The sequence below is a fragment of the Cucumis melo genome, chromosome 2 (assembly GCF_025177605.1).
Source record: "Cucumis melo cultivar AY chromosome 2, USDA_Cmelo_AY_1.0, whole genome shotgun sequence".
In the NCBI taxonomy this organism is placed as follows: Eukaryota; Viridiplantae; Streptophyta; class Magnoliopsida; order Cucurbitales; family Cucurbitaceae; genus Cucumis; species Cucumis melo.
In genome coordinates, this window is record NC_066858.1 from 24,698,574 (window position 1) to 24,715,995 (window position 17,422).

Sequence of the window (17,422 nt, forward strand, 5' to 3'; positions counted from 1 at the left end):
AAGACAGACATTGTGATATAGATTTTAGAGTGAAACCAGTCATTTAACCAGATTCTTCTTGTTTCTTTTTCTGGGTTGCAAGATAAGAAGAACGGGATTTCCATTATCTTTGAGCCTCAGGTTGCCAATGGACCAATGGAGATGTCATGGAAGCATTCATTAGTATTAAGTATTAAGAACAATTTCCATAGCTCAAATAGACAATATATATCATTTAAGAAGAGAAAATTACAACACACTGAACACCACCTTACAAACATCATTTTAACATAGTGTTGGACTAGTGAGAAGAAGCGGCACCCTGAAGAAGTCCATCGCGGATTTGCGATGCGACATCTCGAACGGCTCCAGGTCCATGAGGTATAAACACAGAAGTTGATTTAGAGGCAGCTCCAATTTCCTTCATGGTGTCAAAATACTGGGTCACAAGCACCATATCCATAACATCCTTTGCCGTCGTCCCAGGAACATTAACAGAAAATCCCAAAACGCTGTCTCTTAAACCATCCACAATTGCTTGACGCTGCCGAGCAATACCCAAACCTGACAAATACTTGGCTTCAGCTTCACCCTCAGCTCGCTTAATCTGTAAAATTTTCTCTGCTTCTGCCTTCTCATTGGCTGCCACCCTTAATCTAGCAGCTGAACATATATCAAATTATAAAAGGAATCAATGATCATCAAAGTGTCTGGTTACCGGCAATGGTAGAACAGTTTACCATCCATTCTTGTTCTGGTGACTACAAGTATAGGCATGAAGATTGCTTAACTATACGAAGTAAAATAAAACAAACTTATTGTATTGCATAGGAAGTTGTCACCTTATCAGTTATTGGTACGGTTAAATTACTGATTGACTCAAAAACTTAAGCCAATGGTTGAAGATAAATTTAACATTATATCACCGCCTTAACACTCTCCTGCCTTGTGAGTTTGAAACACATAAATGAGTCATCAAGTGAACATTATATTGGAGAGGAAATAACATTGCAGGAGTTTGAACACATGACTTTCTGCTCTGATACCGGGACAAAAAGAAAAAGAGGTACATTTTTTTAATATGAAGGATTAGATTATTACCAGCATTAATTTCATTCATTGCTCTCTTAACATGCTCGTCTGGTTCTATATCAACAATGAGGGTTTGGACAATCTCAAAGCCATAAGCCGACATAGCCTGAAAGTAATCGTTGAGAAATTAAAAGAAAGTTGAAATTTGCTTCATAACACTAAAATTGAAAGAGCAACAAAGATTACCTTTTCCAGTTCATCTTCTACTGCTTTAGCAATATCATTTTTCTGCTCAAAAGCATCATCCAAGTTGAGCTTTGGAACACTTGCCCTGATCACTACAGATATGCAAGAAGTTGCTCAAATTTAAAAAAGCGTGCTTACACAAAATGACAAAAAGAAAAGAGAAGAAATTAAATACCTTTACGAGTACGTGAACACATTTAACTAACAAGTTTAACAAGGAAGAAAAAAGGAGTATACCATCAAAAACATAAGCCTGGATCTGGGACCTTGTATTGCTGAGCTTGTAGAATGCATCGTTTGCTTTATCTGCCAGTGCTCGATATTGAATAGAGGCAACCACATTAACGAACACATTATCCTGAAGAACAAATCACTTCTGATTTTAGGAACAAAGCACACTGAATAATTCATTCCAAAGACCTAGCAATTAACAGAGCAGGTTCTTGTAGTATCCCATCTTCTAAACTCTCTCTATAGAAATTACAACAAAGCAATAAGAGCATCATGGTGTATTCGTTATTGGCTAAGCATGAACACAGAGAAGCAGTTAAGTAATTTTCAATATGTTCTTGCCTCAGCAAATCACATGGAGAGAACAAGGAGCTCTTCAGAAGTAGGAGTTTGGAAACCATCTCTTATAGTTCTTCTTCCTTACTATATTTTCATATCTATATTCCCTTTTAGGACAGACGAATTTGTTCTTCTTTCAGTGTCCTAACGAGTAGTGATTCCAGTGCATCAAAATATTGATGTTTTAGAGGATTATTTTGTAGAAACGGCTGAATGCTGAACGATGAGACACAAATGGTAACATCAAATTATAGAGAAAGAGTGTCAAACCTTTGTCTTGGTCTCGCATCGCACATCCAATTGTTGCAACCGGAGAGACAGATTGCCAGCGATCTGGGCTCCAAGAAACCAAGGCAAGCAATGGCATCCTGGCTCAAGAACTTCCTCAAATTTGCCAAACCTCTCCCTGATAGCTATAGTGGACTGGTCCACTTGCACACAACAAAAAAGATTACCCATATCTTGAACCTTCACAAAAAAAAAAAAAAAAAAGTTTGGATTCGCAAAGAAATTCCAGTCACAAAACCATTGTTAAGTATTTTACGTAGGCAGAAGCCAAGAGAAGCAAAAATTTGTCAACTTATGAAGATTACTAATAGAGCAGCAAACAATGACTTCGAATCAATATATTAGTACTCATTGCCTTCGGTCTTAGTCAAACTTTCCAAAGAATTAAACCATAAACCATATCCCTTTCCCCATTAATGCAGATAAGAAATATAAAGTAAATAAATTACAATTCAACCGTTTCAGCTTCAACGTGCAAAGCTGGAAAACCAATAAGAAACTCTAACAAACAATACGTAATCCCCTCAACACAAAATTCTAATACTAGAAAGAAAAACCTAAAGAATGCCGCCATAAACACTTCAGATTATCCAAAAAGAAAAAGGATCAGGAAGGTTTACAAGAATTTTATAGAAACGAAATCAAGGGCATGCCACAAACAGAACCAAAAACACCAAACAATCAAAGAAAGAGAGAAAAAGAAACAGACCCAGGAAGAAATGCAGCCCAAAGAACCGGAAAGAAAGAAGTTTGTACCTTTTAGTTTGTGTTAACCTTCACAAACCACTGCGATTGGAATTCAAGGGCGGTTTGAGAACAAGGATCGAGTTTATAGAAGTGGGTCGCCGTTGGAATTTGGAACAAACCCCAGGAATTATGAAAGAGACGGGCACTCTTGACCTTTAATATCTTCAATGAAATATCTTTATCTTTGTGAATGAGTTTCTATTAGGTTAATGACAAGAGAGAAACAAGAATTTCTGAGAAAGAGACCTTTTTTACATTTTTCGTTTAGTTCCCATCTATGAGCTTTTTCTACAAAGAAAATTATGAACTTGACAGGTAATACATACATACAAGGTGAAGATGACTAATCAATTAAGCTTATCCACATCCCTTCCTAATTTAAGTAAATGAAAAAACAGACCAAAACCACTATTTGTTTTCTTCTTTTTCAACATATTAAAAAATTTTAAATTTATATCTCAAAAAATAAATAAATGATTTACACATCCATTATCCAAAGACTTGAAAGTTCAATCTCAAATCTCAACAAGTGTGAACTAGAGAAACAACAAACCTAACATTATTTTAATTGTATTTTCATTTTTTAGATAATAACAAATTAGATTTTGGTTTGAATTTTCATCTCATATGGAATGGTTACACGTATTTCTCAATATAAAATATGAATATCTCTTTCTAATTATTGATCACTTTGATCAAATCGTTAGTTAGTAGTACATGAAATTGCATAGTAAATTAAACAATATTTGTTCATATTTTAATTCGTGATAGGATCAAGAGCTTCTTATAGTATTTATGTGATCCATAGATTTAAGAGTTTGATTAAAAAAGAAAGAAAAACCACAAGGTCTAACAACATAAAGAAATTATAAAATTACAAACAATTAAAAGGGCCGATAAGATTCTGTCTACATGCTCATCTTAGAGGGACAAAAGTGACAGCCATAATAATAATAACAACAAATTACGACTTTTTTTTAGTAGAGAAAGAGACAGGAAATAAATATTTTAACCTTACAAGTTACGATCATTCCTAGGAATGTTAACATAATTTCATAGGGATCATTGCTATTGCTGGGAATGTTAACATAATTTCAAAAACCAATTAGAAAAAAGTTTTTAACATAGTGCACATCATACAATATTTATATCTATGTATAAGGTAGTTTATTTATTGTAAGTTATCGTACAACTTCATGATTGAAACAAAATTCATAAATTAAGTGAAAAAAATATTTATATAAAAATATTGGAATTAAGATTTTTTTTTTTTTTAATGTATATCAAATTAGGTAGGTTGATGTAATATGTGATCTCACATTCTGAGTTTTGCACACACCAAAAAAAATTGTTAGGTGTGGAATTTGATAGAAAAGAAAGCAATTGATATATATATATATATATATATATATATAACAAAAATATAGATATTATATAGGAAGAAGAACAATAACCATGAAAAATATAGATTTAATTCAAAAGCAAATTGGAGATGCGGGGTATCGATCCCCGTACCATCTGAGCTACATCCCCATTGATTGATGGTAGCCAATGTTGATACTTTCATAAAACTTACAAGGATTGTTATGCATAGCACGATGAAACTACTTACAAAATATATAGATCGGAAAAAGAATTTGATAAGTTTTGTTACAATTTATAAATAGTTACAGTATTTTGCAGTTTTTGAAAATGTTCCATTTTAAAATTCATAAAGTGAAAGTTCTAAAATCAACCTTTTGAAAATAGCTTTAAAGAAATGTTAACAAATATTTGTAAACTAGTTCGTTTTTTTCAAATTAAAATATGTATTATGTAATTTATTATAAATGATATAATTTTACATTATATTGAGTATATTAAAAAACGAGGTAGGAAGAACTCTCGTTTCTGTAGTTGAATTTATATGATCTTTTGTTTAAGTAGATTAACTCTCTTTTTTTGTACAGGAAGTATTTAATGAACATCTCATATTTGGAAAATCAAAAGGTCTTAATGATCTTTACAAAATAGATGAACTATTATGTTAATTGTCAGTTGATTATGAGATGAAATTTTGTGTTATCTAATAATACCAACTCGACTTGATTGATTACAAACAAATGGACCATAGATTTCTTTTTTCGACTAAATTTGTCAGTGTCAACCTCTTGCTTCTTAGCCACTCAACTCTTTCTACCTTGGTTGAATGAGTCTTATGATCATTATCTCGAATAATTAATTGATATATTTATACTTTTCTCTTAATTGGTCTAAATCTTATATGTATGGTTGACATCTCAAACATTTGGATAAAGTAAGAATGTCCGACCAAGTTGTCTCTCTAGGTTGATACAATAATATAATCACAACACCATATACTAAAAGATGCCTAAATTATCAACAACTTTAAATAAGAAGTCTATTCCCTAGATGTTAACGAACATCATATCCAATTAGTACCTTTCATCCAGACGTTACATGTTGACAAACAAAAATTCAAAAAAAAAAAAATAAATAAACAAACAAGTTTTAGAAATTGTTTTTAATAGAAGAAATATCTTTTTAAACATCTAAACCAATAGGTCGATAATCATTTACATATGATATGATGTATATTTCATCATTAAACATTTTAGAAAAGTACTTGAAAGTGTTCGATTATAAGTTGTTAAATGACAAACTTTTCTTTTTCTTAAAAAAAAAATTATTTTGTACTTTTTTTCCTTTTGTAATTGATGGAAATGCATGAAGACATGTGTAGTTTAGAGTACACATAAGTAGCGCTCAAAATTTAAGCAAGATCGATTATTTCTTAAATATAAGTAAATCAGAGATACCGACTTAACAAATCATTGCCACGTAATAAAATCAATAGGATATCTTACACTCTAACCATTTCAAACGTGTGTATACATATATATAGATAATAACACAATGTTCATCACTACACCTCTCTCTCCTCGATTAAATCAGATTTATATGGCTGTTCCTTCAAAGACTGCTCTCCTCCATTAATGGATCTATAAGTATAGCGACTAGCCCAAAACAGATACTGCAAGAAATTAAGTCCACTCAAGATACACATAACCCAATAGAATCTCTCCAAATGATAATGATTCAAGCTTTTCCCATACAGCCATGGCCTGAGCCCACAAGCCTTAGTAACACCATTGACAAGAGTCACCAAAACAGAGCTAAAGTAATACCCCATGGCTAAGGAAGCCCATGACAGAGCAGTGGCTAAAGATCTCATACTCAAAGGGGCTTCTGTGAAGAAAAACTCCATCATTCCAGCCAAGGAGAACAAATCAGCCGACCCTAAAAACAAGTACTGCAAAGCCACCCAAAGGAAAGTGATGGGCAAAGGGTCAGGAGAATCCAATTTGTGGGTTTTGATAGCTAAGTTCTTTCTCTTGGTTTCAACTAATGCTGCTACTGCCATTGCCACTGTGGATAGAACTAGCCCTGTTCCGATTCTTTGTAAATGGGTTATTCCCATTTCGGATTTGGTGAGTTTTCTTGCAATTGGGAGAACGAGATGGTTGTAAGTTGGTGCGAGGATCATGATGAAGAGGACAGGGAACACAGGGAGAGAAGCAGGGGGGACTTTGAGAGAGCCGAGTTTGGTGTTCATGGTGGCGGCTTGTTGGACTGAGAATGTGGAGAGCTGTGCGAGACAGCAGTTGAGCATTATGGTAGAAGTGAAAATGGGGAGAACTTTTAGTACTATTTTGGCTTCTTCTACTTGTTTGACGGTGCAATTTAGTTGTGGATGGTTGGGGTTATCGATTGTAGCTTTATTCAGGAACTCCATGGCTTGTGTTTGAATTGGAATTGGGTCGTTTTCCTTTTCCAGAGTCTGTCTTTGCTCATCAACTATAATATCTGTGGTAGCATCTGAAGATACTGAACTCGTGGATATATTAATCACAACGTTATTACGAGTCTTTTTCTTCCTACTGTTGAAAGCAGCTGAGACTAGAACCTGTCCCAAAAGCAATTAGAATGAATGTTCAGTGACATATTACTGTATTAGTAACAAATTGATTTGAGGTTCTTCACTAAGTTTGGTTATTATAGCTTGTTGGTTGTAATAGTCTGCATTTGAAGTACTAACTACTTTTACAAATGAGTAGAGAACATAGTTACAAAGTAGTAAACAGTAGACAATGAACATAGTTACAAATGATTAGAGGCTCTTCAATCTAGTCCCGCAGAAGTTCAGCTAACATTTAGTATCACGAAATGTAAGTTAATCTTCCTCAAATAAGAGGTTTAAACATTCGAATTTTTTTAAAGAAAACTATAAACAATAATAGGTTGACACGAAGGTCCTGAAAGCTCATCAATTAGGTAGAGGAGTTACGGTTTGTGATGGAGAGTTTGAAGTACCTTAAAAATGGTTGTAATTGGGCTTCCGGCTGGCGTTTTAATTCTGTAAGTAGGCGATCCAAGGAGGAAAATAGGAATAGAGATGAGTATTGTAAGAGTGGATATCCCAAAACCCCATTGCCAGCCTTTGTTATCTTCCATCCACACCACCAGAGTTACAGCAATCAAAGCTCCACAGGAAAGACAGAAGATGAAGTAGTTGAAGAATACAGATCTTTTCTTCCTTCCTTCAAAGCTGGTCTCATCAAACTGCTCAGCCCCATGAGGAGGAAGCGCCCCTTTTATCCCCCCAACTCCAAGTGCCACCATGTAAAGCCCTGCAAATAGCATGGCCGCTTCTCCACCTTCAACTTTATGGCATGGATTTCCATTCCCCACTGCATTTGAAACGCATCTTGCAGGCTTCAGATGTGGTACATCAGCTTGAAGCGTCAGAATTACCAGACCCTGCACCCCACGACATGTTTGTTTACGATAAAATAGTGATATAACTCAATTTACGGTAATCCATAAATTTAAGCTTTCGGGTTGATGGGATAGTTATAAGCCTTCAAACTTGATTAGTACATCTTATAAACATTTTTTTTCCTAAAATGGAAACCCCATTAAAAACATAAAATACTGTACACTAACAGATGTGGGACCAAACGCATATAAATGAGTCACAAGCTTCCTATCAAATGTCAACGGTTCCCGATGGAAAATGCTCCACTAAAAAATCTAGAAATTACCATTACTCTTCGTTTAGTAACCACTTGAATACGATATTCCTATGATATCATTAAATAAAAGAACATAAAACCTACTTAATAAATAATTGACATAGATTAACGTGGTTAGAGAATAGAAAATAGCAATTAAATACAAATACAACCAAGATTTGTAAGTGTTAGATAACATATTCGAGACATTTCAACGTAATAGTTTGAACATCGTAAGACTTTTTGTTCAAGTATTACATGTTAAATAAGTATTCATCTCAAAACTTTTAGTTAACACTTTAAGGTGAATTGATCTCTTGAATATATTCTTACAAAGTTGTCTCATTATCATGAAAGACTATACATTGAACATATAACTGAGCAACCCACGTGCAAACCATATTATATAAGGAAAGAACAACGACTTTGGTGGAAACTAACTCACCAAGGATTCTATTGCAGCACTTATCAAGAAGATAGAGTAAGTGGTGAAGAAAGCATCTGCTAGAAAGCCACCAAGGAGCGCAAGAAGGAAAGCTGTGCCCATAAAATTGGTGACGATGTTGGCAGACTCGGATGGAGAATAATGCATGAACTTGGAAAGATACAGAACAAGGTTGCTTGCATTGGCCAGGAATGCTAGATTCTCCAATACTTCAACAACTGATATTATACAGTTCATAAGATTAGCTCATCCATCAGTAATCACGAGAATAATGAGAACAAAAGATTTTTGTTTTTAACCACGTTTATGGGAAGTGCAGAAGTACTTTAGATCTCACAAGGACCAAAATTCAATATTTTGTTCTTATATATACTGACCCAATACAAAGGAGGCAGCCAGCATGCCTCCATGGCGTCCTTTCACAGCAGGTCTCTTCCTCCAGTCCACATAGTCTTCGCAGAGGTTCAGCCGTTGAGTTTCTTCCTAAAGAATGAAGGATAAAAGCGTTTAAGTTGGGTTATAGTTAGAAGAAATTAGGAAAATTCACAAACTTGAAGGAATAAGCGAGGAAATTAAACTATGATATCCCACCACATGTTTTTCAGTTTGTAATGGAGTTGCAGTGATAGAAGACATTCTTTTTTCTTCAGTTGGAGGGGTACGGAAATTGGACAATTGGGACTCCCAAATTTTAATGCAGAGTTGATCCAGAATTCTCTATTCAAATTGGTCGTGAAGTAAAATGGAGTGGTTGTATTTATAGACTCACAAAATGCTGGTCCAACCAAAAAAGAAAACTCTAGACTCTTTCGAAAATGACAACTCCTTTCTTTCCCTTGGTTTCACCCCAAATCTACAGTGTTGCCAATAATCATTCATCTCATGCACAAGCAGAAATATTCATCCACATTGGATTCTCTCTGGAGTTTGTTGATTCAACTTTTACCGTAGATAATAAATATATATATGACCATCATCAATGCCGTTGAAATCGAAAACCTAGATTTAAAGGACTCTCTCATACTTCAATAATGGAATGATATTTATTCATTTTACACATTAACAATCTTCCACATACCATCTTAGTAATTTGGCAACAACGTTCAAAATGACTTTACTTTTGGAATCAACTAAAAAGTTTCATGCCAAGAAAGATATTTGTATATCTATGATATTTATCTTATCTAATGTATGTGATTAACTTTGCAAATCGCAAAAGCTAACGAGCCTCCATATTTTTACTTTTGGTTTCACCCAAAATGACTCACACCAATAAAAATGATTGCACAACCCTCTTCTTATTGAGCCAATGTGTCACTTCGGTTGCATTCCCGACAAGATCACCATCACAACCAAAAGGGGAGTGACAATTCGGGAGACTACAAACTTCTATGCCATACAATATATATATTATAATTTACAATGCTGAAAACAAAATATATGAAAACAACCCACATGAAGATGAAAAGTACGTGAATGGTATAGAAGACATTAGAACAAAAGAATAGTGAATCAATAGACAAGTTGGAATAGAAAAATGATAAGTAAAGGAAGGAATGGAAATGGATAATATCTGGGATGGGATTGAGATGAGAAAGAGGGAAGAGTGGGGTTTTGATTAAATTAGATATGAAAATTAAATTGAAGGACCTACCTTTGTTTCATTTTTTCAAAGTGTCTTGAGGACTCAGCACCGCATCCTGGAGGTGGGGTAGTGGAAAAAGCCAAAAACCCACTGAGGAATTTCATCAAAACGTAAAAAGGGCAATGACCCATCATCTTGCCGTCTTGTATAATGTGAGTGGGCATCAATCCTTATCGATAGCAACTTTTCCAAAATGGCTGGGTCGTGTTCTTCAGATGGGGGCTGAAATGTTAATTAAGTGTAAATTGTAAGGATCCTCGTTTGCTGGTGATTGCCGGATGGAGTAAGTAATCTTTCTGAAGGCAAACAATCAAACGAGTGGACATTGTTGGTTCTCATCAACGTGCAATTTAATGTCTTCCAGTGAACTCCAAATTCAATGGCTAAAAACCCTTCAAACCCCATATGAAAATGGACCCTACTCCAAATTTGGGTACCTTTGATTTTGTATGTGGAGATTAATACCAAGCATGTAAATGGTCGGTGCACTTCCCATTCCCATGCAATGCAACTTGGTTATGCTTTCTTAACCCATATAGCTCCATACCTCCATGGTCCATGGTGGATTTAAGTATAGTTTAGTAGATAAGGTAACTTCGATTCAATTGTGCATTTGTTCATCTAAAACTAATAATTCTTTTCTCTATATTGTCACATGCAATTTACATTTATTACATTTCAAAGAGAAATGATGTGTTTTGTAGTTTTTAATATTTGAGGTAGCCAAGTTGGAAGGGATAGAAATGTGTGGATGGTATATATCAAGTACATGTCCTTTTTTCCGTATTTCAAAATATCTCACAAAACACGAATGACTTTGTTTACATGGAAGTTGTATTGTGATTGTTTTGTAAGTTATGAGTAATATAAAGTTTCATTTCAAAATCAATTGATATTTGGAACATATTACAAAGTCTTTCTATTCTATCGATATAAAATTCTAAATATGGAAAATTGGTCCCTAAATGACTAATAATTTAGGTAATTTAATGGGGTGATTTTCTTAAACAAATTATTATTTTATGAATTAGGTAGGAAAAGTTAGGATCACAAAGAAGTGGTTGTGCTTGTGCAAGTGTGTGCACTACCCTCTATTTTAATTCTAATAGTTATTGTTTTATTTAAGCCATTAAATCAAAATCATTAAAATCATTTTAAAAGGTTAAAGAATTTATTTGTATGTGACTTCCAATGTAAGTAGAAAAAATCTAAAATATTTAAAAATGAATGTTTGGTAGTCATTTCCTTTACCAGATTTGTATTTTATTTATTGGTCTTTTCTTGAAGGCAAAGTAATTATTGTTATCTTACAAGTAGTAGTTGAATTCAAAAATTTTGCCTGCTCGAGACTTTATAGTTATATAGTTCAATAAAAATAATTTAAGAAAAATATAAGGAGTTAAGTTTAAACTTGGGTATAGAGGAGGTTGAATAACCGTTTTTATCACTAAGCTAACATAAAGAGCATAAATTGAGGAAGGCTCGAGCCATCTTAAACTTATACTTTATCTTCCCATGCTCAAAGATTATTATAACACAATAAAATAGATATTGGTGGTTAACATTCCACTTTTACCACAGGAAAAAGAACGATTTCCTCTATGAAAATAAAAGGTGCAATCAATGGTGCCACATCCTTGAAGTAGATATCCCACTTTGAATTACATGAGTGGGAAACTGCATAGCATTATTCCAAGCATCATTCAAATAAGATAATGTTTTCATATTTCACATTATAAATGTCTTTATCCTAAATATATGGATAAAAAAGGGTTATTAAAGTTCATTTGGTCAACTTCTAATCATCTAAAGGCTTCTTCTTAAGGGGATCAACTACTTGTGAATTATTTTATAAACAAGTGAAAAAATACATTCATATACTATGTGTAGGTTTTGTTACAGAATGAGATCTTTATGTTACTATTGCTCTTGTGATCAAGCTAGCTTAGTAAAACGTCCTACTCTAAAAAACGCACAGATTTTAGAAATACATAGCCTGATACTGTGGAGTCGAACTGGTTGGAAATTGTAATCTTTTGACCAGTAGTTCTATGAAGCATACAAAAATTTCATTTTTCATCGTTGAGGTTAAATCTTTATACACGCAATACCTAACACTGTGTCCTATAACCATGTTTGTCGTTGGAGTAACACTTTTTTCATAGTTGTTGCCTTTCAAGTTGTGGATGTAATTCTATTGATTGCTTTCTTTTTTAAAAAAATAAATCTTACATCACACTCGTAATAGACTTATATTAACTAGTTGTCTTTCAAATATATTTCTAAGAAGAATGAGAAGAGAATTTGTTAGTTCAAATAAGGAAAAAATATAACCCAAATTCATAGAGAAGTGTCACGAATGTCGAACTTACATGTTACTCAAGCCCTCCCAACAAGAACGTGGGTTGAAATACTATTCCACAAGAGAATACATTTTGCAGCTGTTTCTTAACATGTTGCACAAAATGAACAAGACCTCGAAGTGGTTTACATTCATGAATAATCCGAGTGAGATTCAGAGTAATCACTCGGATACGGCGACATCACCTCTTGCTCTAGCTGCTGCAGTACTTGGTTCATTGTAGGCCGCATAGTTGGGTTGCCATTGGTGCACCTCGCTGCTATTTCGAGAATCGCTTCTACCGTTTCGACATCTGCATTCTTGCACCTATTATCGACTATGTTCTCCAATTGGTCTTCTCCCCGCAAGGTGTTCAACTGTTAGACATGATCATATACAATTTAATGCATTGTTATTTAGAGATTGAAAAAAAGTTGCAACTTGAACCGAGTAGAGATTTGCTTACCCAACCAACAATATTTACACCCCTCTTCGAGAAAAATGGATCACTTGGTCTCTTTCCTGTTACAAGCTCCAGCAAGAGAACTCCAAAGCTATAAACATCAGACTTCTCAGTTCCTATCCCACTTTCTAAGTATTCTGCTCAAGAAAAAGTAGGTCCAAAAAAGATTTTATTTGAGCTTATAGTTCTATAAATTTCTGAATTGAAGTTGAATCATTATTAGGGAATTGCACCTGGAGCCAAATAACCAAATGTGCCAGCAACAACAGTTGTGACATGGGAATCCCCATCAACCGAAAGCTTTGCAAGACCAAAGTCAGATACGTGCGGCTCTAAGTTCTCGTCAAGAAGAATGTTGCTGGATTTTATGTTGCAGTGCACAATCTTTGGACAGCAATCGTGGTGTAAGTACGCCAGTCCTCGAGCGGAGCCTAACGCTATGTTTAACCGAGCACTCCAATCCAATGACTGTTCTGGTCCACGTTCTGCCAATAGTGAAAAGATAAGTCTATAAAGAGTTGAAAAGAAGAATAAAACTTCCACAGTCCGAGTTCCATAATCATGATATTACATCTTCCTATATATATATTAGTTCTTAATATTTTGAATTTTGAAATTCAATAATGGAACAGAAAAATGATACCATGCAAGAAATTATCCAAGCTACCAGCCGACAGATAGTCATATATAAGAAGCTTTGAAGAAGGAAGCCTGCAATAACCACGCAATTTCACTAAATTTATGTGTTTAATGCTACCCAGTATCTCCAATTCTCTTTCAACTACTTGGTCTGGACCGTCTTGAGTCCTATCAATTTTCTTCACAGCAAAAGCTCCGGAATCATTCATGACCATTCGATACACAGTTCCAAGACCTCCTGAGCCAACAACATTTGTTTCATTCAGGGCCTCCAGCTTTTCTATGATCTCACATGTTGGATATAGTAGATCCCCATGGAATGTAATAAGCTTTGCACCTACATTGGTTTGTGAGGGTTGTCAATTGCGATATGTATTATTTTGAGGGAAAATGTACAAATTAGATAAAAGAAAAAGAACCAAGATTGAAATGAATTGCTCACTTGTATCACGACTTTTTTGCTTCTTAACTTCCATGTAACTCTTTGCAGTTCTTTCTTTCTTCGACACCAGACGAGTCCACGTGAATACAATAAGTATGACCAACACAAACCCTGCTGTTGATATTGCACCAATCAACAGTCCTTTGGTGTAATGAGAGGATCGCTTAGGAGGAACTGTAAAATAAAAAAATAGAATAAGTATACATGATTCTCTGGCAAATTTAACCATTCTGTCACAGACTCATCTAATTGGAATATGATTAAGTGGTAAATAACTTCATTGAAGTGTAAAGAGAAATTGCCTGCTGCTTCATCACTTTCAGCATGTGGTAAGACGACAGGAAAACCCAGTGAAGTCCGGCACGGCTTGTTCACTTGTCGACCACAAAGACCTTGATTACCAAAGAATCTGTCACATCAAGGGATCATCTTAAGATACAGAATGCGTTGAAGAACCAAGTCAAAACAAGCAGGATAAATTGGGGAGGAAAAGATGATAATAATTTTGAAGTCAAGGCAAACAAGCAAGTGGCATGTTTCTCTTCTCTGGATTTTGCCATCAACGTTAAACCATCCACTTGCATTGATACCAGTTCAATAGTATTCTCAAATCCTATTCTCGATTTCTCTTTGGAATGCCAAGAACATGCCTATATGGCCACTTGATTAATCAATTGTATACTTCTAAACCATGCTTGTATAAATCATAGAACTAAATCCTACCCAAGAACCTAACATAATGATACGAAGCATGTTACTCTGAGGGTATGGCATAGACAAAGGATTTCAACATGTATAAAAGGACTGTATCTTGATAGTGTACTTACGAGTTGTTACCAAAGGTGCTTAGAACTCCAATATCTGGGATTTCTCCAAAGAAAAAGTTGGTAGATAAATTCCTGAAATGAGTACCAAGTTCGTAAGAAAAGCAACAAGGATAAAAGTTTTAGTAATATGAACTGCAGGCATGGACAGTTGATGTAAATGTAGCTATAGTGATAACAACTTACAGATTCCGCAAGTGTGTAAGACGACCAATTGATGATGGTATACTACCCTTAAAGGAATTGCAAGATAAATCACTACAATTAAATACCAGTAATCAAAATTAGGTAGCAGGGGTGAAGTACAAAACAACAGATACAAAAACCCAGAAGGCAAACAAACTATTAGTATTCTAATTGCAAAATTTACGATATAAGTGCCTCTTTTAATTGACTTGATAAATAGATATTAGCTAAGATATCAAGAAGACCACATAATCATCCAAGAATGAAGAGGGGAAAAAGATCGAGACTCTCACAGTATGGTAAGGTATGAAAGGTTTCCAATATTTGATGGAATGCCTCCTTGAAGATAATTAGCCCTCAAGTACCTGAATCAAAATCTCATGAATATAAATAAAGCACTTGGCAGCACATACACAAGAATGGTGGAGGGAGGGCTGTAAAAATGGTAATGGTTACTTACAGAGCTCTAAGTTCAGAACAATTGGCAAGTTCATTGGGGATATATCCATGTAAGCCGTTCTGGTGGAGAGCCCTGTTTACACATAAGAAAAACATACTTAACTAAAGTCTATCACTCCATAATATCAGAATAGAGAAGTAAGATGCTTGCACAGATGCTTACAGTCTCTGCAATCTACTAAGTTTACCAATGCTGGGAGATATAATCCCTCCTAGTTGCATGAACGGAAGATTACTGGAAAACCCACAAACAAAAATACCCTAAGATATTGAAATGAGTGCTCAAAAGATAGTTTAAAAGAGAATGAAGTGACATACACCGAGCTGACACGAGAGTCCTCAGGATGGCAAGAGATACCAGTCCATTTACAGGGAGTTTCATCTGTAGGGCTCCAATTACTGAGGACGTTCTTAGTGTCATTTAAAGTACTTTTGATTTCCAACAATGTTAAACCTGAGACATAAGACAAAGTAAAACATAAACCCTAAAGAAATCTTCAGCAGAAAGGGCATAATAGAGGTAGAGTTTACCATCTTCAGTGAGAGAAAAAGAGCATTTGCTTAAAAGGGTAGCTACTAAAATGAAGGAGGAGACCCAAATAAAAAGACCCATTTCGAATGAACTTCAAAAAATCGAATCTACAGCTAAAGATTAATCTCTCACTTGCAGCAGCCAGTCACCGGAGCTCTGCATTCACCTCAGGCAAAGAACCCCATTTCAAAAATGATCGAGAAAATTTGAAAAGGAGATTTTTGTGGTGGAAAAACTAATCAAAATGAATGGGGAGGGAGGATTTATGTTCTGACATGTACAGTTGAAGAAGGAGGGAGGACAGGTTTTTGAATGGACATGGGAAATCGTGCAAAAATGCAGTAGCCGTTTGTCGTAAGCTGAAATTCAAAAAAAAGAAAGAGTCTTGAGATTCAAAATTCATATTTTTTAATGATGATAATCTCTAAACCCTCCATGATCTTTGGTTTCTTTTTCTCAAGAACACAACTTTTCTTAGCATTTTACATTACAACAGGCAGCAATGTTTCACTTTTGAAGTGGGATTAATTTATGTAAAGCTATAATGAGAATGTTAGATTTGGGTGTGTGTATCAAAATCATCAAGAAATGATCATAAAATTGAAAAAAAAACTGAGAAACTTTTAGAACTTCTTTTCCTCTTTTGTTGCTTAACTCAACTGTTCATAAAACATCAGCCCAGATATAGTGCACAGCCCAACTTCAAGTCCCTCCAGCCCAATTCTCCATACAAACAAAAAACAATTTTCTAAAGAAAAAAAAAAAGAAATAGTAAATATTATAATAAATGTCGTAATTAATTATAAACATTTTTATCTCTTAATTAATTATAAATTATAATAGTTTAAAAATTATGTCTTTTTTAATAGAATCTACAGACAAAAAATTGTATAAACTCAAAGTTTAGTTCAAATCGTGATGTATTAATTCAACTTTCAACGAAAGTTTGTTTTTCGATGTGTCGATGTTAAATTTAAAGATATAAGTATATTTAAATCCTAAACTCTCAAGTTTATTTTATTATATACTTAAATATTCTTTTTATTTTATTACATCTCTACTTTCTCTCCTTCATGAACATCATTAGTGGAATGTTGAGTTGGCATGTCTAAGAAATAATGTTGTTAAGTTAATGTGCTTAATAATTAGACAAGTCTTGATAAGTTCAATTATACATGTTCACAACAATGACAAAATAGTACCTTAATCTGAAAATTAAAAATTGTTTCATATTTTTTTAAAGCAAAATTTCATGATTTTGATAAGCCAAGGAGGATTGACTATCAATCTATGGAATTTTGTACAAGTGGGAATTATCTCGAACATAGTTAAATTTATTCGAGTAAGATATAGTTTGTGGGTTTTTGATTTACAAAGGTTAATACTTTTGTTGTCGAATAACTATCCATATTTTTAAGTTATCTTATTGAAAACGAAAAAAAAGTCTTGGGCTAACTCGTAGGTCATCAAACCTATTTTATGATTTTCCCACTTTACGTATTGTAAGAA

General features: G+C 34.3%; 3 protein-coding genes across 5 annotated transcripts; all 3 read right to left on the minus strand.

Annotated features, from left to right (window-relative positions):
- Window positions 1–142: 142 nt before the first annotated feature.
- On the minus strand, window positions 143–3,202 carry LOC103493973 (hypersensitive-induced response protein-like protein 1). Of its 2 annotated transcripts, none has more exons than XM_008454955.3 (6): window positions 2,872–3,202; window positions 2,098–2,295; window positions 1,495–1,615; window positions 1,258–1,349; window positions 1,081–1,177; window positions 143–642 (listed from the first exon to the last, which is right to left on the minus strand). In XM_008454955.3, exons 2-6 carry the CDS (start codon window positions 2,284–2,286, stop codon window positions 281–283), a joined length of 861 nt encoding a protein of 286 aa, XP_008453177.1. In that variant the 5' UTR covers window positions 2,287–2,295; window positions 2,872–3,202; the 3' UTR covers window positions 143–280. The 2 variants fall into 2 exon arrangements, with proteins under 2 accessions (XP_008453177.1, XP_008453178.1); XM_008454956.3 differs by having other exon boundaries at window positions 2,825–3,018.
- A 2,483-nt stretch (window positions 3,203–5,685) lies between these two features.
- LOC103493972 (protein NRT1/ PTR FAMILY 4.6-like) lies at window positions 5,686–10,303 on the minus strand. 2 transcript variants are annotated; one of them, XM_051081098.1, is made up of 5 exons: window positions 10,037–10,303; window positions 8,760–8,865; window positions 8,383–8,600; window positions 7,237–7,683; window positions 5,686–6,829 (listed from the first exon to the last, which is right to left on the minus strand). In XM_051081098.1, exons 2-5 carry the CDS (start codon window positions 8,782–8,784, stop codon window positions 5,789–5,791), a joined length of 1,731 nt encoding a protein of 576 aa, XP_050937055.1. In that variant the 5' UTR covers window positions 8,785–8,865; window positions 10,037–10,303; the 3' UTR covers window positions 5,686–5,788. The 2 variants fall into 2 exon arrangements, with proteins under 2 accessions (XP_050937055.1, XP_008453176.1); XM_008454954.3 differs by lacking the exon at window positions 10,037–10,303 and adding an exon at window positions 8,974–9,110.
- A 2,027-nt stretch (window positions 10,304–12,330) lies between these two features.
- Window positions 12,331–16,497, minus strand: LOC103493968 (LRR receptor-like serine/threonine-protein kinase FEI 2). Its single transcript, XM_008454951.3, has 13 exons — window positions 15,913–16,497; window positions 15,700–15,835; window positions 15,545–15,616; window positions 15,383–15,454; window positions 15,216–15,287; window positions 14,923–14,994; window positions 14,740–14,811; window positions 14,215–14,321; window positions 13,913–14,086; window positions 13,475–13,807; window positions 13,065–13,316; window positions 12,835–12,968; window positions 12,331–12,745 (listed from the first exon to the last, which is right to left on the minus strand). Exons 1-13 carry the CDS (start codon window positions 15,992–15,994, stop codon window positions 12,521–12,523), a joined length of 1,803 nt encoding a protein of 600 aa, XP_008453173.1. The 5' UTR covers window positions 15,995–16,497; the 3' UTR covers window positions 12,331–12,520.
- Window positions 16,498–17,422: the final 925 nt, after the last annotated feature.